Source organism: Ictalurus punctatus, chromosome 2 (assembly GCF_001660625.3).
Source record: "Ictalurus punctatus breed USDA103 chromosome 2, Coco_2.0, whole genome shotgun sequence".
NCBI lineage: Eukaryota > Metazoa > Chordata > Actinopteri > Siluriformes > Ictaluridae > Ictalurus > Ictalurus punctatus.
In genome coordinates, this window is record NC_030417.2 from 31,698,308 (window position 1) to 31,724,646 (window position 26,339).

At 39.0% G+C, this 26,339-nt stretch overlaps 1 protein-coding gene across 2 annotated transcripts in view; it reads right to left on the reverse strand.

Annotated features, from left to right (window-relative positions):
- The window catches only part of mrc2 (mannose receptor, C type 2), a 51,809-nt gene extending 32,976 nt beyond the window's left edge, over window positions 1–18,833 (reverse strand). For both annotated transcript variants that reach the window (XM_017454932.3, XM_017454940.2), the window contains exons 1-2: window positions 18,564–18,833; window positions 4,131–4,559 (exon numbers count right to left, since the gene is read on the reverse strand). In XM_017454932.3, coding sequence (XP_017310421.1) covers window positions 4,131–4,559; window positions 18,564–18,672 — 538 coding nt within the window. In that variant the 5' untranslated portion in view covers window positions 18,673–18,833. The remainder of the gene's footprint in view (window positions 1–4,130; window positions 4,560–18,563) is intronic.
- Between the last annotated feature and the right edge of the window lie 7,506 nt (window positions 18,834–26,339).

Sequence of the window (26,339 nt, forward strand, 5' to 3'; positions counted from 1 at the left end):
TTTGCTATGTCGGACTGTTTCAATTCATGAATGCACATACCACAGTTCCATTACTGCATGTTGTTGCCATATGGCAACAATTACATTTTACCATTTAACAGAATACTCAAAATATATAATCTTGTTTAAATAACAACATTTTTAAAATTCATCTAAAATAGTGTTTAAATTTTTTCCTTTAGGTAGTTTATATATGGCCATGCAGTAAAGGGTTAAAATGGAGACCGGAACACTCCTATATCACAAGCAGTCATGTTGCGTTTGCTGGTATCTGTTCCAAGGTGCTCTAGTGCATGATGGGACAGGTTAGTGCAAACTGCTGCATATCTAATAATTTCAGCAAATACTGTATAACATTTGGGTATTTTTACTATACTACATTTTTACTACATTTTCTCAGTTTTATCAAACGTGGGCCATACAGATTGGAATTTTTTGACACCCTGGAATTAATCTGATGTTGACCTAAAGGTTTTTGTGGTTTCCATATGCAATCAAATACACACAATTAGCCTTTGTATATGTTTTAAAAAAGAAAAAAAGTAGTCTAGCAGGTCAAATGACACAGGCTCAAACACTGACTGAAGAATTCATTAAATATTTAACAAAAAATATATTTTTTTGCATAACACTTTTTTTTATTTATTAATAAAACTCGACGACTTTCGTTACAAGTGAATTTCGAGTAAATTCAAGGCTGTTCTCAGTACAGGCAAACGTGTCAGATTTGTTGTCTGTGGTAATCACACATATGCTACAGATGTGTAACATGGATATTAGGCTGGAAGAATATTGGAGTATTCCTTTAAAAAAACAAAACAGGGGCAGACATAAAAAATTTCACAGTGCCTTCACACACAGACAGAAGCACACACATGCCTGCAAAATCTCCCAGTGACTAAGATCGGTGGCATCTCCTTCTCAGGTTTGAAAACACTCCAATTCATTCCATCCGCCTCGCCGCGAACCAGACGACAGGAATCGCAGGACAGGACGGAGCAAAGAGTTTCATGCCAGTTGACAGAAATCCGAGACATTCAGTTAGAACAGCGCAACGAAACACAGCAGCCCTAAAATTTTCTACCGTCTGCAATTAAATCACATTGTCATCCCGAGTTCAGTCTCTCATCTCAGCAAGGGCTCTCAGGCACTTCTGTTATTTTTTCCATTTTATATGCTACACAGCTGTAATTTTGACCAAGTGCTGTGGTGAAAGATGTCATTCTGAAATAGTCGTGCCTGTGATGAAATTGTACCAAATGAAATGCTAAAAGCACTCAAAGTACAGATCTACATCTATTAAATCTCTGCTAAAAAAAGCTGTTCCACATGCCCATGTAAACGCAAAAGAGAATAAACAGAGAACAATGTACTAGATCCTGATGACTCTACTTTTTTCACATTCAACAGACATTCAGACCTTAACAAGGGCTATGTGTCTAGATTTCATTTAGTTTCATATGAATCAGTGATCAAGTGAATTGGTATGAATTTAAAAGCATGAGGCTGTGGATTCAGTCGCTCTAATTGAAAAATAAGGGCGCATGCTGATATAGTAAAATAATAAATGATAGGTCGGCTTGATTATTTTCCAATAACTGCATATTACCGAAGTGTTTTATTCCTCTTACACACTATATGGGTGCGTTGGTCAGGTGTCTACAAACTTTTGGGCATATAAGTGCCTTTCACCCCTTGTAAATGGGGTTTGCTTAATTTATCAAGACTCCAGTGCAATAAAAGTCCTTAACGTTAACTATTCATTTACTGCTAAAATAGCATATTTTATTATTCAGATTATCATTAGAGTTAAGTTTTGTTATTTGGGACAAATTACTATATTGCAGTCTATGGGCTGTATCTGGCACATATAGTGAGAAATTAATAGTGAAACTGCGCATATTGAGAAACCGATCTCAGAATTATGGAAAACATTTGTGTGAGATGCGCATGCTGGTTTGCTTAAAGCAAAATTGTGTCTCAGTTATCTGTAAGCATCAACATATTTTTCTTGCATGATATCTAGTCTGCTCAGTAGAAATATCCAGAAAAGTCCAGTTGTAAAAACAGTATTTCACCCTGAAATTCACCCTGATTTGCATAATGTGCACATCACTTTCGCACCGTTTTCCTTGAAGCATTTAAAACTGAAGATACCTAATAAATTGGACCAGGGGTGTTCATCTGTCATCACTGGCTCAGACATAAACATATTTTGTGACAGCTTGAGACTAAACATATTTTAATTGGCTCTTGAAACTGATTTATTTTAAAAATGTACATAGTGTCTTATAATTAGCTTCTGGGGTTAAATGCATAATTTTTTTTCACTCTATAAAAGTAATTTAAAAAAAATAAATCTAGTAAAGTTTAATATTTGAGGTAAAAAAAAAAAGTCAAGTAAAAGTAATAAAAGTAAAAGTAAAAGACTTAACTGCATTAAAAAAAATACTGTTACAGTGAACCATGTACTCAAGTACTGTAACAAGAGAACACGTAAGTTGTAACTTTCTACCAATTTCAATAGTCTTAATGACCCACCCAGAAATTCATGGGGTCTTGAGGATTACTCATTGAACACCGTATACAGCAGTTTTAAAACCTAAGCAGCTGCCACACACCAGGCTGATCTGCTGTTTACAAACACAATGCGTTCTCTTAGATGGCTGCTTCTCTGGTACACAGCTAGACTTGCCCTTGGCTACAAATCTGCCAGCATGAAACAGATCCTGATCTAAAGAGTCCCAGATGTGCTCCAGACCTCCATCAAGACAGCACTCACATTCTCTCTGCCATCAATCATCTTCTGGCCTATAACAGCATCAATCTCATTATATTCTGCTTCATGGTGTTTTTGTATGTTATTTATATCTTACTAGTAGTCCTCTGCTCAAATTCATTTAATGGTGAGTTTCAGTTTTTCCACTTACATTAAATGAAGTTGCTGAGTCAAGACATGTTTTACATGCCAGACAAGAAAAGACAAATTTGCTTTCAAAGTCCTGCATGGGAACTACAAAACTAAAGTGAGAATGAGAGCAGCATGAGAGAAGCTTAGCAACTAGTTTAGCACACTGCAAACCCCTTTATTATACATAAGTCTTTATATATTTGCCCCAAAACACACTGTAAGTTAACACAATTTTTAAGCCAAATGTGATGGTTTAGGCATGCTGTTTTCACAATGCAAAGCAGATGACAAAGAAGAAGCACAGTGAAATTATTTTCTTCACATACCCCAGCTTGTTGGGGTCAGAGCACAGGGTCAGCCATGATACTGCACCCCTGGAGCAGAGAAGGTTAAGAACCTTGCTCAAGGGCCCAACAATGGCAGCTTGGTGGTGCTGTGGCTTGATCAATTATTGCATAAGGTATTCATGCGCTTGCATAAGGTTTTCATGTTTGGCTCTGGCAAAAAAAAGCTCTGTGTTTGGCTGAAACTCAGCAGTGCTCATCACCCTGAAAACACCATAACCAGATTAAAGCATGGTGGTGGCAGCACCGTGTTGTGGGGATTCTTTTCATCACCAGAGACTGATCATTGTTGAGGGCAACATGGATGGAGCTAAATGCAAGGTAATCCTAGAAACCTTTCCAGTCTGCAAGAAACTTGACTTTGGGGCAGAGGTTCACCTTCCAACAGCGCTAAGCATTCTGCCAAAGTCACCCTGACAAACCCAAAAACCAAAATATGTTTGAATAGTCCAATCAAAGTCTAGACCTAAATCCCGCTGATAATCTGTGGCAAGACTTGAAAATTGCTGTTCAGCAGCAGTCTCCATCCAATCTGACACAACTTGAGCAATTTTGGCAAGAAGAATGGGAAACAATATCAGGATCCAGATGTGTAAACACATATACCAGAAGACTTGCATCCAAAGGTGGTTCTACCAAGTACTGACCCCACAGTACATCTGCTTTGTTGTTTTTTTAACCTTTATGTCACAATAAAAAAGCACATTCAAAAGATAGATATTTTGTGTAAATCAAAATGTAAAGAAAATGTGGGAATGTTCATGGTTATGGAAGGCACTGTACTTATTAGTCTCATAGCCCTGGTGAAAATTAATTCAAATTAGTCTGCTAAGTTTATCTCATAGATACCCGAGCAAGGGCTGAGTATGTCTTACCGCGGTACGTTTTGGCGCAGAGGTCCTGCTCGTCACCATAAAGTCTCCACCGTGTGTTCCCAGCGGCTGACGTAGGCCAAGCAACTGAGATGTTACGGTCATCTCTGGGTGGGGTCGGATTGGGTAAATAGGTGCTGAGGTCATCCAGGAACTTGCTGCAGCTCCACGACCACCGGACCAGAGGGGGTTCCCGGTCACACCGGTACACACTGAGCCGAGGCAAGACACTCGAGGCACTCCCATTTCCCACTCTGACACCCAGGCAGAGGGAGGAGCCTATGTTAAAGAGGCGATTCCTGGTGACCCACTTCCAGAGCTGAGCATTGCCATCACAGGATGTTGTGAGGTAGAGCGCGTGGTCTCGTACGGCCAAACAGCCCCACACCCCCTCGTGGAAAAAGGCAAACGTGTCGGAGTCAGACTCATGTGCTGAGAAGGGAGACAGGAAGAGGATGTGTTAATTAAAGCACTAGCAAGTCAATAAAAAAATCATTATCTGGAAAAAGAAAGGCAATCAATATGCACATTAATGGATATAGCCTCTGTACAGTCATTAAAACTAAAAAACTAACAAGTCAGTGGGAAAAATCTGATTTGGACAACATGGTTTCTCTAAATCATTTTTTGTTTTGAAAATTTATAGCTCAGCACATGTCAAGACAGTGAGCATGTACAACTTCAATTCCAAAAAAAAAGTTGGGACTCTGTGTAAAATGTAAATAAAAATACCAACTTTTCTGACACATGTTGCGGCCATCAAATTTAAAATTAGCTTATTTTTTCCTTAAAATGGTACATTTCCTCAGTTTAAACTTGATATATTTAAAAATTTTATGTTCTATTGTAAATAACATATGGGTTTATGAGATTTGACTGCGTTCTGTTTTTATTTACATTTTACACATGTAAAATGAGTCCCAACTTTTGTGGAATTGGGGTTGTACAGAAAAACCTTAACACTCCCAAGTTAAAATACCCGTTTTTGTAATTGTGACCTGATTCACTGCGAGTTTTTCCATGTCACGGTCAAAGCCATGAATTCCAGGTCATCACATGCATGTGTGTACGCCTGTGCCTGTGAATGTGTGTGTGTGTGTGTGTGTGTTTATTTCATAAAAGTATCTCAATATGACCTGATGTGGCCTTTTACAGTGGAAGGTTTTGTGGTCAGCATTTATCCAGCACTCTCAAACTGCCTTCATTTTCATTTGCTTGACAGCTTAGCTTTGGAATATATCACATTACTGACACAAAATACGCAGTAACGCATCAATACCAGTTTTTTGGACTGGGTATGATAATGTTTTTGGTACCCGTTGATACTTATACTGATACCAAAATTAGAATTAATCAATCAGGGACATCACAGAATATTTTATTTACAGAGGTTGTCATAGTGGCCATGAGAACATGCACATGAACTGCACAGACAATATGCTAGGCTCGTTCTTTATAATGTTAGCGAGTTGCAAATTAACTAGCTACATTAGATCACATTGGCTCGAATAGGGTTGCAGTTGACAGCGGGTTTTGCTTTTACTTAGCGTATTCAATCCTTTTTTCCTGTGTCATTCCACTTTTATTACATATAGCTTTATTTATGGACTTTCATGTTGTGAATTCTTTATATTTACGGATTTCTTGAGTTAATACTGATGTCTGGTGAAAATTTCATGTGAATAGCCTCATTGGAAGTATATTGACTTAAAAAAATGTTGACGAGTCCAATACTTATTTCCCCCCACTGTGTGATTGACAAATGAAGGAGGCAGGAGGAAAAATAGCAAAGGAAAGGGAGGTAGACATGGAAATTTGCATATCTAGAGCTGCAGTGAGCACAGAGAAAAATGAATGTTGTGAGCCAAACCCAACAGCCGCTCCAAAAGATCTTTCCTTCTCCTATTTCCTTCTGAAAATGTAACACAAGGAGTACAGAAAATACAAGAACGCCAATGACAGAGCAATAGAAATGTTGGATATAGGATAAAGAAGAAAAATAATGCCGAATGAAAAAGGCCAAAAAAGGATGAAAGAGAGACAGTCAACCAAGAAGCAACAAAAACACAGCTGTTATTCCAAACTGAGGCCAAGTGAGGAAAAAACGGGAATGAGAGACAAAAATACGGGATGGAGTAAGGGGCACCAACCCAAAACCAAACAGACAGTGCGTTTACATGGACAACAATAATCCAATATTAACATGATTAAGACAATACTCTGATTAAGAAACTACCATGTAAACAGCAATTTTTAATTACCTTAATCCGATTAAAGTCATACTCGAAGTAAACACAAATCGAATTAAGACATGTGGAGTACTCCTGTTTTAGTGTATTACAGACATGTAAACACCTTAATCACATTATTAAGGTCGTGTGAGAGTTTTAACCGCATTTTGTGACAGGTCACGTGCACACACGGCAGTGCTCAACTGTTTTATGGCAAAAAAGAGAGCACGGCTGTGTCCCAAACTGTGTACTTACCTACAATAGGCCCGTAGTAGGAGAAATACATGTATCTCGGCTACTATATATACGGAAAGTACGCGGTTTGGGACGCAGCCCACGGCTTCAAGCAGTCGTCTATTTGCATGTACAGCATGACAACTTATTAACCGCACTTGAAGCGTGCGTAAAAAAAAATTAATAAAGACACCCAAAACTGTATACGGTACCATAAGGAAGACCAACTGTATGTTGATACGTGAAATTCTGGAGGGACGTCTGACGGCGTTGCGCGGTGACATAATGCCGTGTGCTGTTAATAGAACTATGTTCTATAACATGTAAAACGGGTACATGAGAGGAGTATTCTAAAAGCGATTCATGTAAACACCTTAATCACAATATTATCTGGCTCAGAGTAAGGTCAATAATTAGATTACTGCTGTCCATGTAAATGTGGTCAGAGGCTCTGTAACTGACCCAAGAGTCTGGAGAGAGAGAGAAAGAGAGAGAGAGAGAGAGAAGACAGAGGGACTGTTTAACTGACAGCATTCTACAGAAAAATCTTACAATGCAAAGATGTTATCCAGTGGCTACAGTCTAAATACATATCATTTATTTACACAAGGCACAGAATAGTAACTGTTGGAATAGACCCTTGAGTTAATTACACCAATGTCCTGCTTCAACCCAAAGTCACTTCTACTTTCATTCATGTGCTGATCTCAGTGCTGATCTCAGTTTTGGGATAATGAATGCAGTAGTAAATAAATACAGTAGTCGATAACTACTATGAATTATTCAGTAACTACAATGAAACTAAGAACACGCGAGTTTGGCTTCCTGCAATGTGATTAGTGAGTAGTTCTTACATACGTAAAGCTTTTCACACAATCCTAACAACCATAACTGCACACACTGACGTGAAAACAGTATGCTGCTTTTTTGGTTTGACACATATACAAACAAAAACATTCTATTGGATATTTGCATATTACCACAGAGCTGCTGAATTTTTGATTGGCCAGATCGGTCACATTTTCAGACGTTCTGACTGTTGAGGTAGAGAATTTTTCTGTGAGGAAGCTTTTTTTTAACATTTAGGAAGGAGCCTCCAGTGTTACCAAGGGAACGACCGTTTATAGCTGCTATAATGTAAGTGATAACCGGAACAGACTTTCCAGAAAGTTCAACAACATTAAAAATCAACTATAAAAGGATAAATCTATGATTTCATCATGGTATCATGGTTATAGGCTCCAGGTTCCCCATGACCCAGTAAGGATATGTGGTACAGAAAATGGGTGGATGGATGGATAGATATCATGGTTTGTATGTGCCATTGTTTAGTAAATAAAAAATGGTTAACATTGGCAAATTTATGTTATAGGAAAATAAACTTTGGGGTGGTATCAGTAACTCCGCTTCATGTCACACCTCGCCATTCCTATTTTACGATAACAGCATGCCCAAGCATGTCATGTTATATTCCTTACTTATTTTATGGTTTTGGTTAAAAAAGCTGCCCAACAAAAGATGTATGGACATTTTCACTTAGGGGTGTACTCACTTTTGTTGCCAGCGGTTCAGACATTAATGGCTGTGTGTTGAGTTATTTTGAGGGGACAGCAAATTTACACTGTTACACAAGCTGTACACTCACTACTTTACATTGTAGCAAAGTGTCATTTCTTCAGTGTTGTCACATGAAAAGATATAATCAAATATTTACAAAAATGTGAGGGGTGTACTCACTTTTGTGAGATACTGTAATTAACATAAGATATCTATCCATCTATTCATCCATCCATCCATTTTCTGTACCGCTTATCCTACACACGGTCGAGGGGGAGCCTGAAGCCTATCCCAGTGAACTTGGGCCACGAGACAGGGGACACATTGCATGGGGGGCCAGCCCATTGCAGGGAACAATCGCGCACACATTCACAGACTACGGACAATTTGGAAATGCCACTCAGCTTACAGTGCATGTCTTTGTACTGTGGGAGGAAACCGGAATACCCGAAGGAGACCCTCGAAGCACAGGGAAAACATGCAAGCTCCGCACACACAGGGTGAAAGTGGGATTCGAATCCCCAACCCTTGAGGTGCGATGCAATGTGCTAACCACTGTGTCTCCCAAATAAGATATTATATATAACATAATACAATATATTATCGTAATAGAACAAATGGGTGTGATAGCCAGTGTTAACACTGACACATGGCTGAACATATAAACAAATAAACAATAAGACAATATAATATTGATATCGTGATAAGTCACAATTATCAGTTATTTACAACATTATTAGTGTTTTATAGAATTACTCATTGTTTCTCACACAAAAAAGCAGCTGACTGGGTGTTTAAAAAATGTGCCAAATGTTTCATTGTTCCTTTACTTCCATGTTAAACAAGGTTTTTTTGTAGACATTTCTAAAAGAGATTACTAAAACCTCAACATTCTGTTGATCTATAAAACTTTTGTTAGCAAACCAGGTATATGGTATCGTGGAAAAAAAAAAAATCGTGATATTTTTGCCTCACCATGCACCCGTACCGCCAACACACTTCCTCATAATGAGCTACATCCACAGCTACTAATGATGATTATTGTAGAACTGTAAAATTCTCAACACCCACAAAGTGGAAACACAGGCTGAGTGATGTAGACAGCCAAAAAGACAACCCACAGCATGCTACTAATATCTCCTGCCTTGCTCAGCAAACTGTGTATAAATCGTCTAGTCAGATTGTGGTCTGCTCACCGTATAGCGCACAATGGCTCGAGTGAACCAGCAGCTGCTGTGACTACATGACTGATGTGCGTGTTACCAAAATGTTGGGTCACACTGTTTGTCGTTGTATGTGGATAATAATCAGATATATTTAGTGCCCTCGTCTTCTCGGGCTGCATTGTTCCAGTTGTTGACTTTGAGCAAAAGCCAGTATCTAATCATTACGCTGCTGTAAATGTGGTCTAAATAGGACAGTGTACTGGCAGTAGCAAGCCTTTGGAAAATGCTGCACTCGTTTATTTATTTATTTTACATTTTTTTGGTATTTGGCAGACACCCTTATCCACAGGGACTCACATTTTTTATTTCATTTATACATCTGAGCAGTTAAGGGTTAAGGGCCTTGCTCAAGGGCCCAACAACGGTAGCTTGGCAGTGCTGGGGTTTGAACTCACATCCATCCGATCAGTAGCCCAATGACTTAACCACTGAGTTATCACTGCCACGCTGCACCATTGCACTCCTTTACAAACTGAAAGTGGGAAGGACAAAAGTAAAGCAAATAAGAAGAGATGTACTTTTCCAAACTAAGAAGATTCTTTCCATGAAGTAATGATTCTAATTTACTCTTTCCATTTGTGATTTCACTCCTCTTTTATCCTACTTAACTTAATTTCTTCCACTTCACATTGAAGTTGTCATGTGACATACAGTAGGAGATCCACATGCCATTTAATTGCGACACAGTGAGATGGACTTCATATTTATAAACGGATGCCTTGAAGATACTTAGAAGTCTCGTAAAGTTCAAAGGATTTCTTTTTTTTTTTTTTATTGCAGACACTCAGCAATTACAGACAGATGGATGAAGGGAGCAGGCCTTTCTTGTGCTTTGCTTCAAAACATCCTAATTCTTTCATGCTGAATCAGGGTTGTTCCTACATGGTTCAAGGGGGGGAAAAAATGCCATTCCAAAAGAAATGGAAATGATTATATGATTGAATCACTGAATAAAAAGCTACAGATGTTTTTGCACTGAGGTTATTATTGTTTCGTGGCCAGAGTGCATGAAACAGAACTCTGAAGTTACATATTGATACATAGTTAAAACATGAATAAGCAACAGAACTTTCAGAATAAATTGCAATGATCAGCTATACACAATCCTGACTTCATTATTAGCCCATAGTCAGTCCATACAGGATTTTTTTGTGATTGTTGCAGGCAAAAATGCTAGATTTTGTTGTGGCTTTTTTTTTTTTTAATTGTGATGTAACTTGCAGAGTTTTTTGTGTTTTTTTTTCCAGAAAACTACTTGAATTGGCGAAATTGCAATTGTACTAAATTGTGTTGAACGGTCTTGCGCAGTGATGTTTGCTGGTTAAAGAGACCTTTTAGCTGAACTCATTTTTGACGCACATGAATTGAAGAGGGCTTTGACTGAATGTGCGTTGTGATGATGCCACATGACACATCTTGGCCCAAATCTGCTGAAAATCTCTGGTAATTCTGAAAAATTGCAAGCTCGTCTGAATATTGCAGAGTTTGCTTGATTTTGCACTGATTTCTACAATCGCAACATCGCAAAATCCTGAAGGGACCATGCATAATAGATCAACTTATAATACAGAATTGTTGAATTCTACATCTGATTGGCCAGAAGGTGTTCATTTTCTAATTCATTTTCTGTACCAGCAGCCTTGATAATAAAAAAATAATAATAATTCCTTACATTTATATAGCATATTTCTCCTCAGCCACACTAGTGTGTAGCATCCACCTGAAGGATGTGGCAGCAGCCATAGTGCGCCAGAACGCTCACCACACACCAGCTATTAGTGGAGATGAGAGGAGAGTGATGTAGCCAATTCAGGGATAGAGATTATTAGGGGGCCTTGATAGATAAGGGCCAGTGGGGGAATTTCACCAGGACACCAAGGTTATACTCCTACTCTTTTACGAGAAGTGCCCTGGGATTTTTAATGACCACAGAGAGTTAGTAACTTTGTTTAGTACATCATCCAAAAGACAGTGCTGTTTTTACAGTATAGCATCCCGTCGCCCTACTGGGTCACTAGGACCCACACATACCACAGGGTGAGCACCCCCTGCTGGCCTCACTAATACCACATTCAGCAGCAACCTTAATTTTAACCTTAAAGACCAACTAATCGATAATGAGATTCGTTGACAATGATTTTCATAATCGATTATTATCGATTTTAGCAATTAGTTGTTGCAGCTCTAATGCAAGTGAAAAGTTGAAGCTAAGCGATACGACACTGATATCACAAATAAAGTATACATCACAGGTATCATTAACTAGCTGACTCCATTGTTCTGATAGACTGATATTAAGTTTGCCATTTTTTTATTCATTTTACCATTGTTGCTTTCCTTGTTATAGCGGTTTTTAACCATTGCTGTTGTTTTTTCAGGTACTTAGTTCCCTGCAGTTAAACATGAAATAGGATAAAGCACGACAGCATAACCCCTTACAGTCACAGCTTTTTATTCAGGTATTAGTCTTAAAGCATAGTATTCAGTAACTACACTGTAATTAATAGAAAACGGGAGTAATTACAAGAAGGAGGAATGTTCCTCTGGACCCGTCGACAGCTCTTTGGAGTTGGTCTTTAAAATACCAACATAGGTATTTTAAAAACACTCCTTGACCGTAAGGTCCTCTTGTAACAGTTACAGGCCCCCTACAGATCAGTATGCTGACTGAAATTTAGTGACCCAAAACCCAATGCAGCCTGGTTGGATGGCCATATGACTGTCCTCAAGAGAGATTTTGGTTACACAATGCTGCTTTTGCCTTCAATGGTGCCTATGTGTGGGTGAAACTGCAGCTGGTGTGAAGTCACTGGTTAGGAGAAAGACTGTCGATTCGTCCCAATTGCGTTCTAAGTCAGAAAGTGCTAACATTTCAACTTGGATTCAGAGTGGCACATTTGAACATAGAGTGAAAACTAGCCCACAGGAGGTGTTTAGATTATTATCCATGTTCTAGCAGCACAACACCCACAACTGTTAAGGCTGTTCACAGGTTGTTACTATGTCCTCTAGACATAACACAACCTTCATCATGGTTCACAGACAACCTGCTATGTTTTAAACAGGGGTGGCTGTTTTGCTGAACAAAACATAGTTAAAACAATGACGTATTTATACTTTGTTTTTAATCTGAAGGCCTTCACTTGCAATTAATACTCATTCCTAAAGGAAAAGCAATAGAAACCAGTATGCCAAACTGCTAATGGATGTAGAATATGCAGACAAACAACTATATAATGTTTCCAAACTGTTTTATTCTGATTTTAGCCTGCCCATTGTGTTTCACTGGTCCTTATGCTGTCAGATATCAACAAGAAAAAGACTGCAAGTCATGTACCTTATCGCATTTTACTAGGACACTGTTCAGACAAGTAGCTCATCAAAGATTTTTGTTCATCTGATCTGAGTTCAACAAGAAAGATTACCTGCATAAGACTTTTTGGCTCAGAATCGAGCCATATTTGTGCCTGGTCCCAAATAAGATTTTTTTTAGACATGTTTGACTAATCAAATCCAATTTCATTTGTATTTCTCCCACAAATCTTATGACATCAGAAATCTGTGACAACAATTACAGCATTTGGCAGAGGCCCTTATCCAAAGTAACTTATATTCATCTCATTTATACAACTGAGCAGTTAAGGGCCTCACTCAAGGGCCCGGCAGTAGCAGCTTGATGGTGCTTAACCACTGAGCTACCATTGACAAGAACTGCATAGGCTAAAAAAATCAGCATGAGGAAACTTCAGTTTATCGCGATAAAATGGAGGCTTTCAAAGCTTTCTTTGTTTTAAAAGTTTCAATGAAATATCTATGTTGGTAGTTAACTAAGTAGCTAATTTTTGCCTGCCATGCACTCCTCATATTTGCCCATAACCCACACAATCACCTTTACAGTATTATAGTGGCCTTTATTTATAACTATTACAAAAACAATGTGTTCATTGCATAAACATGTCCACGTTCTTTTTAGTATTGCTGCTGTTTCTGGTTCTTTTCTACACTTGGAGATGTTTTACAGTCTGTGTCTGCAAGACCTCCTGAAGTCTGAAGTCAGTCTTTAACAGATACACTATATGGCCAAAGGATTGTGGACCCTATATGGCCAAATGTTTATGGACATCATACCCACATATGCTTTTTGAACATCCCATTCGAGATTTAGTCCTCACTTTGCTCTTATAATAGTATCCATTCTTCTCTGAAGGTTTTCCACTAGTTTTTGACTGTGGGGATTTTTGTTCATTCAGCAACAAGAGCATTAGTGAAGTCGGGCACTGATGTTGCGAGAGGAGACCTGGCGCGCAGTCGGGGTTACAGTTCATCCCAAAGGTGTTCAGTGGGGTTGAGGTTAGGGCTCTGAGCAGGCCACTCAAGTTCTTCCACTCCAACCTTGACAAACCATGTCTTCATGGGGGAAATTGCTACAGCATACAAAGACCTCCTATACAATTGTCTGCCATATAATGTATATAATGTATGTTAGAATACCTTCAAAACCCCAAGAAAGCTGGGGAAAGGTATCAAGCTGTATGTTTCATCAAGCATACCCAAGTATCAAGGTCAGAAAATACCTATTTTATATGTAGCTCATATGAATTACATAAATATACATAAATATGGGAATAATAGTTAGAGAAACCTGAAGGACAAGTCATGTTGCACCGTATTGACTAATATAAATGCGAGAGCTGCATTATTTAAAAAAATATGGAAATGTTATACATGCCATATATATTATAAAGTTCTCATCAGTAATCAATCCACATTAATACCATTTTTATATATGCATTTATGGATTTTTTTCCAGCTAGAAGCCAATGACTGACCCTACACTTGTATGCATCCACCTAGTAAATGAACCTCAAAGCTCACCAAGATGAACTAGAAATGGGGAAAATTATCGATTTGTCAATTTACCTCATTTCTCTCTTAAACAATTCCGCAACAATGCAGAACATGATAGAATCTGACTGACATAGGCTTAGGCATAAATGCTTTTTAACTGAAGAATGACCACAATACCAAATATCTCAGATGAACATTAACTACTACAGGCACACTGTAAAAATTCTGTAAAACTGCATTTGAATTGTAATTACTTTTTGAATTGCATTCAAATATTACTGAGACTGCCTAGATGAAAAACCGGCATAAAAGTGCTGAATAAAACTGAATATTGTGTCTAACTACGTAAGATAAAAGAGGAATCCACTTAGAAGGAATGAGCATTTGTTGCATGTGTGTGAGGACCAGCAGCTCAGTGTAGGAGTGTAAACTCTGTCTTACATTAAACTGTGGTCTTCTCATGTTGTGCTTCAGACCTACCAGCTGAAGGTTTTATTATGACAGATGTGTGGGGTTGGGGGTGCACTGTGAGCACTGAGAATTGTGGGACAGAAAGAAAGAAAAAAGGAGGAGAAGCAGTGAGGGAGCAAGGGTAGAGAAAAAGTCAGGGTTTTATATAGATGAACATTTTGTTCTGTAAACACTGAAAGTAACACACAGGAAATTCCGGCTGCTGTTTGTTTCTTCAGTGAAAAAACGCTGATCGAGCATCAGTTCTGACCGTAATGCGTGTGTGAGTGAACAGGACTAATGCGAGCACTGATGCGGGCAGCTTCTGGATGAGAACATGGCCTCAGGTCACCGTTTCCATTGACCAAGAGTTCATAACATGCAAATACGACAACAGCCCATGCTGTCCTCAACTCCACTTGCTCATGAGGTTTGAAACATAGACCTGACGCTTGTGCCAAGTTCTGATATTACACTGAAGTCATTTGTAAATTAGTTTTTGGTAGGAAACAGTGTGTCAAACCAATGATGTCACCCTATTCCTCATAAAGTTATTAAACCGTATTTTATCCCACGTTATGAAAATTAATTCCTATTAATAATAGCCCAATAATGAACTATTTCTCTTTAAAATAGAGGCTTTTAAATACCCCTAAGATTTACTATTGACCTTATTAGTAACATGTGGCCGTAATATTAAACTGAAGATATGGAGCAGAATGATGTGGGGCGAAGTATTACACACACTAAAATGCAGGTTCATTCATGATTTCACATTTTTTAAATATTTCATGCTGTGTTTTCTCTGACTATCAAACAGGCTGTATAGAAAAGCTGTAGGTGTCAATCAGACAATAACATCAACAACAACAAAAATAAACTTTCGGTTCTGTCATCTGTGGTTTTGTGTATTTTGTACTATAATTGGATAATGTGTGCATCCTCTATCTACTTTTACATTCTCCTGTACAGGCATTTTGGGAGGGAAAAAGATGACAGAGCAAATAATCAATCTAGATCATGCTCATTACACCTGCAAAAGGTGTACAAGCTCAATCTCAAATGAAGAGGGCTGAAAAACCAGCCCAAATCTACAGTCTGAGCAAGGGTCATTATCTAAACTGTTAATCATGCGAGGCTGAGCCCAGATTTTTCTCCATCAAAAGAAAAAAACGTTTTTTTAAAAACGTACTTCTGAATAGACTGTTTCCAGGCATCTTTTTTCTTGCATGCGAGGGATAATTGCTTAAAAAATTTGGAAATTCGACACTAAGTTGGATTTGTCATAAAACATTCCTGTTGGCAGGACTACCAGACTGATAAAATATAAGACGTTTTGGCTATCTAACACGAGACTAGGCTAGTTTGGTGTCACTAGCCAAGGGGAGGCACAACTAAGCTATCAGTGTATGGGTTTAGCTGCTACAGTGCCACACAAATACGTTAGCTGTCATGCTCTCATCATATCATGTTCACGTAACTTGGAACTCATATAGACATTTACACACCTTGTTTTCCTGCTCAGCATGAGCGGATGTTAGTGTTTCAGTTTAATACCCTTTACTGGTAAATAAATAAACTAATTAACAAAAAAAAATAATAATAAATTGCCATACATCCATTTTCCCCTCACACTAACTGACTGTGTGTGCTAGCGTTTGGCAGAATCGAGATCTGCCAGCCAATAAGACATGGGTATTTCCACATACTTTTTTGTAAACCCTGTCTGATTGATCTCATCTCTGTTCACCGAAGACACAAAATTACAACACTGCCGTCTTCTTTTACTAGCCTTCAGTTACATATAGTAACAAACCGCTCCAAGTGTAGGATCGGGGATAAAGAAAAAATCTTCGGGGCTACAGCCTCGAATGCCCAGGCCAGGTTACGCCCCTAGTCTAAGTTAGAAAGAATCAGCCCAAGCCTCACTTCTTCATACCATCCTGTGTATTTTTCTTCTAACCACTCGTGGTGCTGAGTGCGTGGTTCCACAAAAGTCCAGTTTTAAGACATTTGTTAACAGCAAACAATGCTGATGCAAAAAATATAAACATTATACTGATGTCTTTTTCTATTTGAAAGACTAAGCCCTGCTAGTCCATTTATACCTACCACCCATGCTAATCTATTATGTGTAAAACAAATTGTTTGTTCTTGGAGTTTAATAGAGAAAATTGACTGCTTGCACTTACTTGCACATGCTAACATACTCAAAAATCTCATTTCAGTATCACTAAAAAATACACATTCCAGGTTCAGTATCAGTTTTTAAAGGTAGGATTTTTATAAGGCAAACTGTTTCATGTTTTTGTATGGCTCCATACAAAAAAACATCATCTGTTCATGCAAACATCTGAAAAAAAAACCCCAAAAACCCAAAAGGCTATATAATAAGGCATATAATGGCTTATACTTTTATAGGCAAAACCGTTCGGCAATGGTTCTTTCGCTAGTTAAGGATTATTGGCTTCCTAAAGAGATTCTGGTTGGAACTTTCTCTCACTGGGAAACAACTTTGCCGTATGGTTCTTCATAGAGCATTGAAGATGTATGAACCAGAGAGCTTGTAATGTTTCTAGATTTAGATTTTTTTTCTGAGCATGCAATATATGTCAAAGTTTGTGACCTGTCACAAACTGTTCCAAAAATTGTTCAGTCATTAGTGATTAATTGTAAGGAAGACCTGGTGCACAGTGAACTGGTTGTTAAAGCTATGTCCTGTTTTCGTATATTTAGTTTGACTACCTTAAATCTAGTCCCATTACCAACATCTGGCAATGATGTCTTTTTTTTTTTTTTTAAAGTCTTTTAAACATACTGACTTTGTGCTCACTGCAATTTCAGAGAGAGAGAAAAGTTTCCTTAAAGGTTATTTGGATGATATTTGCAGGTCTCACATTTTCTTAAGGAGTCCGTCTGGTATATCGCTTATCTCGCAGAAATAACTACACTCTACAAGTGAGACGATAAGAACCGGGACAGAAAGACAATTATTTACAGGCTAAAGCTGGGGGGGGAGGGGCGACAAACAACATCATAGAAATTCTAATGCTTTTCCGCTACAAATACCATTACAAACAATCAGCTGTTAAACATTAAAACCATTACCATTACTGGCCCTTCATTTTATCCACTAGACATAACATGCCACCAATAGAAGGCAACAAATTACCATAGAGACCCTCAGGGATCATTAAAACCAATACAATTCCCATTATAACCATTACAAATTCCATTACACTTTCTACTGGGTTTTTTTTTTTTTTTTTGAGCAGCAGCAGCAGAAGGGTGGTTATTTAGAGCCATTAACTAGAAGTTTAGGAATAGCAAGTCATTTCAACAGCAACATCATTGAGTAACTGGAAACCATTACAGACAACCGGAAGTTTAAGTCACAGCTGCTCGCGAGACGTGAAAAAAAGGTGCACGCGCGAAGAAAACGATGCGTTTGACACTGAAAACAAACACCGACAACAGTGTGCGCGCGCGTGCGCATGTGTGTGTGTGTTTCAGTCTAGCCTAAACTAAACCAGGGCTACGTCCTACAAAACATAGCCTACTACACATACCCGATTATTTTGGCACAAGTCACTTTTCTGAGTCACGGTATGAGGTGTCGGATGCAGTTTAAACCCTAAAAAGCGAGAAGTCCCCTCCCCCTATATCCCCCTTCCTGCCACATCTGGTTCCACTCAAACTTTTGGACTTTTAGTGGCATTCCTTTGCATCGGTAAAGCCAGAAACAAGTAAATTCCACTGTCTTTAAAGCTAAAAGCTGCTAATACATGACAGACTGCAGTGCATCTCCATGCTCTGTGATTATTTCAATGAAGAAGAAGAAAAAAACCCCACGCGTGCTTGCTGATTCCTCCAAAACAATAGTTTCTCACCTGTGAGCACAGTATTCGGTTCCAGGCATAAGAGAAATAAATATAAAGTGCATCTGCAAATGTGGAGCGCATCCCCGCGTGCGCTTTTGCTCTTCTCCTGATCACGCATGCCCGCTGTTACCGCGGAAAAAACGAAAAAGTAAGAGAAGTTTTCTCCCGCAGAGCCGGAGAAGTGGACCGAGATGGTGTGCGAGCTAGTTCGTGTGTGTGTGAGTGTGTGTGTGTGTGTGTGTGTTGGGTTTGGAGTGCAGTTTGTGCTCTGGCTGAATGAGACTGAACCACTCTGCCGCTATCAGGGTTGCCAGATCGCTACAGGTTCCCCAAAACATCCACCGTCCCGATGGCACTCTAAAGCAGGCCACGGTGTGACTGTGACAAGTGTTATATCATCTACTAATATAACTTCAATAGCATTCATTCATTCACTTTCAGTAACCGTTTTATCCTTCCCTGCTGGGATAAAAAATAAAAATAAAAATAAAAAACAGTAAGAACCCCACAACGACATTGTAACGGTTTTAATTGGAAACTAATGGTCCTTGTGGGTCTCTGCGGGTAATTTGTTGCCTTCTATTGGTGGCATTTTATGTCAAGTGAATAAAATTAAGGGCCGATAATGGTAATGGTTTTAATCGTTAACAGCTGATGGTGTGTAATGGTATTTGTAATGGAAACCGTTAGAATTTCTGTGATGGATTCTATTCCATTCTATTCTATTCTATTCCAGAATTCACCCCCACCTGATTCGGATGCCAGTCTGTCATAGAGCACCATGCACACAAACACAAACATTCACCCATTCAATCACACCTACGAGCAATTTAGAGAAGCCTACCTGCATATTTTTTGGACAGTAATATCCCACACAGACCACATAAACTAACAAAACACTGTTAAGACTACTCAATATAACCTCATTCAGTACACAAGAGTCTGGTTTCTTACACACACACACACACACACACACACACACACATATATATATATATATATATATATATATATATATATATATATATATATATATATATATATATATATATATATATGTGTGTGTGTGTGTGTGTGTGTGTGTGTGTGGGTGTGTGTGTGTGTGGGTGTGTGTGTGTGTGTGTGTGTGGGTGTGGGTGTATGAGTGAGTTCATGCTCTTGGCTGTGTGAGCTGTGTGTTGCACTTCCTCTGGTCAGGCTCTAGGCCTTGCTATAATTAACTTTTAAGCGACATTGTCTATAAGGAAGAGAGTGTGACTCTGTTCTTTCCCTTATTCTCACTAAATTCTCCTTCTCCATATTTTATTGCCCTTGTGTTTTATTTCTATCAAAAATCTTACCCAACATTCTTTCCTCTGAGGCTTTCCAAGCCTCACATCACTAATTTAGTGGGTATCTGTGAATAAACTGATTCTGGCGCACCCTCTGGCCATCTTCGGTTAATTGCCTGATAGTAACTTTTACATACCCATAGTGTCAGTGATCATACTCGCCCATTGTTGGTCGCAAGTACATCATGGTGGCACGGTTCCCTTTATCTCATTTTCTTTTCCTTTCTCTTGCCCTACTTTAACTTTGTTATTATTCACTTCCTTTGCCTTTTCTGCTTGTTCTTTCTCCTCCCTCTCCTTCAAACCATTCCACTATTTTTTAAATGTATTTTTCTTTTTGTTTTCCTCCCATAGATTTGTCCATACCTTCTTCCCTCTTTTTTGCTCATCTCACACTACACGTCTTTCCTTCATTTCATACATAGTTGCTCATCAAAAGTCCCCATCTCGGGCCATTTCAACAACCCTCTTTTTTTTTCTCCATTTTTGCAATAATGTTTAATGTCTTTACTATTTTCTTTGTGCTTTTCAATAATAATCTCTATTGGAGATTATCTATTACTTCCGCTTTTCCGGCCGCCATCTTACCTTTGTACAAATATGTTTATGCATGTGGTTTTTTTGTCAACTTCTCCCAGGCCGTACCTCAAAAATCCTCAGCCCCTTATAAATAAAAGAGCACTCCTTTATTTTTGGGTGTGCCTTTCTTTCGAGTTTATAAAAATTTTCACAACCAAATGCTTTTCCCCTTACCTGTCCGTCTTTTTGTACACACCGGGCATGGCCTATTAGTCCTCCCGTAGAGTGGTGCTGGGTTTTTTATGGGTTTCCTCTCCCGTCTTCTCCTCAGCCAAGCTTTTCCTATGGGCTCACAGTTTATATTTATTACTTACACAGTAAGTATACTTTTTAATTATACTTATTACTTATTACCTATGCAGTTATTTCATTATCCGTTATTCCTTATACAATTATATTATTATCATTTGTTTATTAATACAGTAATTTTTACTGTCAGTTATTCCTTATGCAATTATTCTATTATCACTTGTTATTCATATGGTTATCCTATTATCAGTTTTCAATTCAACTCAGTTCAACTCTGCTCTTTCTACATGAATGGTTTTATTTCCTCTTTCTTACACACACACAGCCACGTCTATTTATCAAGGCGCACACACACGCTATCACTCACGCACTTCTTTATAAGTCCCACATCAACTTATTCACACACCGGGCACACCGACCCGGACCTGGGCCCAGGATTTTATCCCCTCTCTAAGCAGATCTGAATCTATCAGTGGTATCAGGGGTCCCCACCAAGCAGCCCCTACCTTCATAGGCGGTATCTGGGGCGTGAGGCCTCACTTCCACCTGATTCCTAAGCAGCCCCACATCTCGTGGCGGTATCACAGGTCTATATTCCTTTATCAACTTGTTAAATACACATACACAATTCCATAAACACAATAACTTAAATAGTTTCCACAGTTACTTCCCCAGTTTTCTCTTACTTTTCATACTCACTTTTGGCTCACTTCACTTTTTAAATACCCAATCATTCATCCAGGTTCTTTTTGGATGCCAACTCAGACCTCCCTCCCTCTCTGGGGCTTTCCTCTCCGGGCAGCAGAGTAACTAAGGCAGAGCTTTGAATAAACAGGTGTCTGCTGTACCTTTTCCCTATACGGCCTGCCTGCTGCCTATGGAGTGGTGAAGTCCCAAGAAAGGAGATCAGACTACGGGCCTTAACCCAGTCCCTTCGTGGTCGCCAATTGTTGTCTCTAATTACAACACTATACCTACAACACTACAACTGCTTACAACACTATAATAACATATGTGCAGTACATAATCTGCTTACATTTAAAGTCCCCATGAAATCAAAATTTAATATGAATATGTTATCCTTAAGGTGATCTATAAGCTAGTGTGCTTCAAAACAAGGACAAAATTCACATTTAGATATATGCATTCAAATTGTACAGTCTCCCTCTAACTCCAACAGGGATCAATAATTTCAATGCCATCATTCTGCACTTCAGCTTCTCATCAGATTTTCTGTCCATTCAAATGCTCTCTAGAATCAGAAGTGTCCCGCCCCCAACATTATAAAATCACCTGTTGTTGAGTGATTGGCTATTTTAAAAAGGGCCATTCGATATGTCCCACCCTGACTTCCTGTTTCGGTGGAAATTACATCAACACATCGAATAACGCTGCATGTTTAAAGGCACTTGACAGGGACTTTAATTAGATGCATTATTTTATGTTCATCTGTTAAGTAGTATTTATTAGTTATTGTAATCAATATGAACTTTTCTTTTTCAAACATTATTAGAAATGATTCTAGTATACCATTATTTAGGCTGTTACGGCCCAGTCTAAGTTGGGCCGCACAGAGTAACCAGCTCAGGATTCAAGTTGATTGATCTTAAAATTGTAAGCGAGGGAGCCAGGAATAACCACAAAACAAGATGGTTCAAAAAGGTTGTGGTGTATTATATCACACAATATATACATATAACTATACAAACTAACTAGAACAAGTGTATCTTCAGGGTGGGCCAAGGCCAAAATAATAAACAAAAGAACTCTATGATTAGGTAGCAAGCTTACCTAAAAGGAAAGAAAAGAAAATACAAATATTCTTAGCTAACTACCTAAGCAAAGAAACAGAGACAAAAGGAACCCTCTCCCAAAATAAATGGCAGCCACACCCCTACAGCCAGTGAACCAGTTGAACATATATACTATATACAAGTGAAGAGAATACAAAAGAGATTTGGGGATAACCAAACACAGAGTCAAAACACCAAGCAAAAGTCAAAAGCAGAACAGCAGTCAAAATACAGAGTTAGCCTCAAGGGCAAGCACACAAATAAAGCAATCTCCTAACAACACAACCCCCCACCCCCCCCCCCCCCCCCCACACACACACACACACACACACACACACACACAAACACCTAAGTGTGAACCTGAAAGGATTCACAACAACAAAAACAACCAAAAAACAAAAACAAAACAACCCCTCAATAACATCAAGCTCGGGACAGAGTATCAGCGATCAGGGAACATGAAGATCAACTCAACTTTGGCAGTTAATGGTGTAACCACCCCTTGTCCTACCCGTTTACTCAAATAGGAGACAACTCCTTTTCTAAATTCACCTTTATCAAAGTTATTTTGTTGGACCCATGGTAACACACAAACAGGAAACACAGAAGAGTGCTGGTCACCAGACTGAACATTAGCACTCACAGGTTCTGAAACCACTTCAGGTAAGGAAAAAACTTTATTACCAACTATATCATTTCCAAAAATGAATGAAACCCAACTGACAGGCAAAGCTGGACGAACAGCCACCTTCACCAGACCTGAGAAACCCTCGGTTTCCAAATATACCATGTGCAGGGGTGCACTAATCACAGCCAGATCAGTGCCTTGGATTAACATGTCACTTCCTGCATACGAATCTTCAGAGAAGGGTAACACCTTTGTTATCGTATAGAATGCACCATCCATCCACCCATCCTACACAGGGTCGCAGGGAGCCTGGAGCCTATCCCAGGGAACTCAGGGTACAAAACAGGGGATACCCACGACGAGGTGCCAACCCATTGCAGGGCACAATCGTGCACACATTCACACACTATAGACAATTTGGAAATGCTAATCAGCCTACCCTGTCTCTGGACTGGGGGAGAAAACTAGAGGACCTGGGAAACCCCTGAAGTACAGGGAGAACATGCAAGCTCCACGCACACAGGGTGAAAGTGGGATTCGAACCCCCAACCCTGGAGGTGCAATGCAATGTGCTAACCACTGTGTCTCCCAAATAAGATATTATATATAACATAATACAATATATTATCATAATAGGACAAATGGGTCCTATTATGTCCTAAAATACACCAGTATACTGTATATGCTTGTATCTTTCTCATTTGTAAGTCGCTTTGGATAAAAGCGTCTGCTAAGTGAATAAATGTAAATGTAAAAGTAAAATATATGCAGCACAGACAAGCAAAAGTTGATTAAGCTAAACTGTATATAGTTATCTAATCAACATCACTCCTTACTTCCATGTCATGCACCTTAGAAATGAATTGCATATCAGTATCCGTGCTGTCCATATGGATAGTAATCATAAATCTTTCACCCCCACAAAGAAACAAATTTTCTTTGGGGATCGTGAATGGGAACAGTGAAGTGCAATAGCCCAAATCTGCATCTTCAACGCTATAAAATACGTCGTTTTGCTTTACGGATCTCAAAAAAAAAAAAAAAAAAAAATCGAGAAAGAAAATGAAAAGTGTATCCGATGACTATCTTGTGTGAATTGTAAAACTTTCAACAAAAGGAATGGAGATCAATCTGGCAACCTTGCACGCTCTCGGATAGCCTCCACATGCGCGCGCCCGGGTCGAGTGAAGCATCCAAACAGAGAAACAACAACTCAACAACCAGGATGTAGTTTTTAAGTGATAAGAAGAGAATGAAAAGCTGAGAGAAACCTGTTCATTAGGTTACAGAATGGTAGCTCAAACACTGTACGAAATTCAGGACTTTTTTTCTAGTTATGTTACCAGAGTCGCCCATGAGCAGCATAATGATGGACATTATGACTCATTTTATTGATTCGACTCTTTAAGTGAACCGAACTTGATTCACTTAGAGCGGGAGCCAGAAACACTGCAGCTTTATATACAACTTTTGATAAGCAATCAGTGGCTAATGCGAATGTGATTGAATCGTATTGCATTTTCATGAGCCAAACTACAAGAACATGCTTGAGTGTGAGATGAGGTAAAGCAGCTCTGATTCTGTAATGCTGTGCTCCATTCCCAGCACAGAGCAGCTGCAGGCTTCATTATAGCCAACACTGCCCACGTCACCAACACTGAGTGAACACAGCCGAGGCAAATACGAGCCAAAGAACTGGGGGAAAAAATAAAAATTCAACCAACGCGATTACCAAAGAACCAGACCAACATACAACCCCTCCCCCCAAAAAAAGAACACGGGAAGTGCATCATCACCAAAATCACGCGCGCGCTCACACCATGTGGTGAATTTCCACACTTTTAGAATAGTCTATGTTTTAACACAACTAGGCTAATAGTGCTAACATTAACACATTTCACCCCGTGGGTCGCAATTCCGGTCGGTATTTTGCATTCTGAAGCTCTAAGTCGTGTTCTACAGTAAATTAAAGGTTAAAAAAATTATAGGTCCTTTTATATGTACATTTGAAATGTTAGACTGGATAATTACAGACCCAGAAGTATTTACTACAAACAGATACCTGAGACAGAGTGTACTTCCTGTGGATAATTTAACTTCCTGCAAAAAGAACAAAAATAAAACTATATTTTGTGTGTGTGTGGGGGGGGGGGGGGGGGGGGGGGGGGTGGTCGACCTCCAGGGTCGGTGGTTGGATTTCCACCGTGGCCCTGTGTGTGTGGAATTTGCATGTTCTCCCCGTGCTGCGGGGGTTTCCTGCGGGTACTCCGGTTTCCTCCCCCGTCCAAAGACCTGCATGGTAGGCTGATTGGCATGTCCAGTTTGTGTGAATGTGTATGTAATTGTGCCCTGCAATGGATTGGCACCCTGTGCACCCCACCTTGTGCCGATGCTCCCTGGGATAGGCTCCAGGTTCCCCCGTGACCCTGAAGATGATAAGCGGTGTATATATATATATATATATATATATATATATATATATATATATATATATATATATATATATACAGCAAGGCCAATTCTATTATTTTTGCAATACATTGAGAACATTTGGGTTTGAGATCAAAAGATGAATATGAGAAGAATTTCAGTTTCATTTAATCATAATTACATCTAGATGTGATAAACAACTTATAACATGGCACCTTTTGTTAACCCCCCCCCCCCCCCATTTTTTTTTCCAAGTGATGAAAAATATTGGAACACATGACTGTTAGGTGTTTCTTGCTGCCCAGGTGTGCCCTGTTAAATTGAGTGTTTAAAGGATTAATAGCTCTGAATGTGAGGCCTGTGAAGACTGAATTTGTTGTTTAAAAAAAGGATAAACCAACATGACACCCAGAAAGCTGTCTATGGGAGAAAGGCAAGCCATTTTAAAGCTGAGAAAAGAGGGAAAATCTATCCGACCCATTGCACAAACATTGGGAATAGCCAATACAACAATTTGGAATGTCCTGAAAAAGAAAGAAACCACTGGTGTACTAACAACCAGACATGGGACAGGTTGGCCAAGGAAAACAACAGCAGTTGATGATAGAAACATTGTGAGAACTGTGAAGAAAAACCCCAAAACAACAGTTAGTGACTTAATGAACAACCTCCACAGGGCAGGAGTGAAGGTATCACAATCCACTGTTTGAAGTGCTGAAATATAGAGGCGATACCACAAGATACAAACCACGCATCAACAGTAAGAACTTGGAAT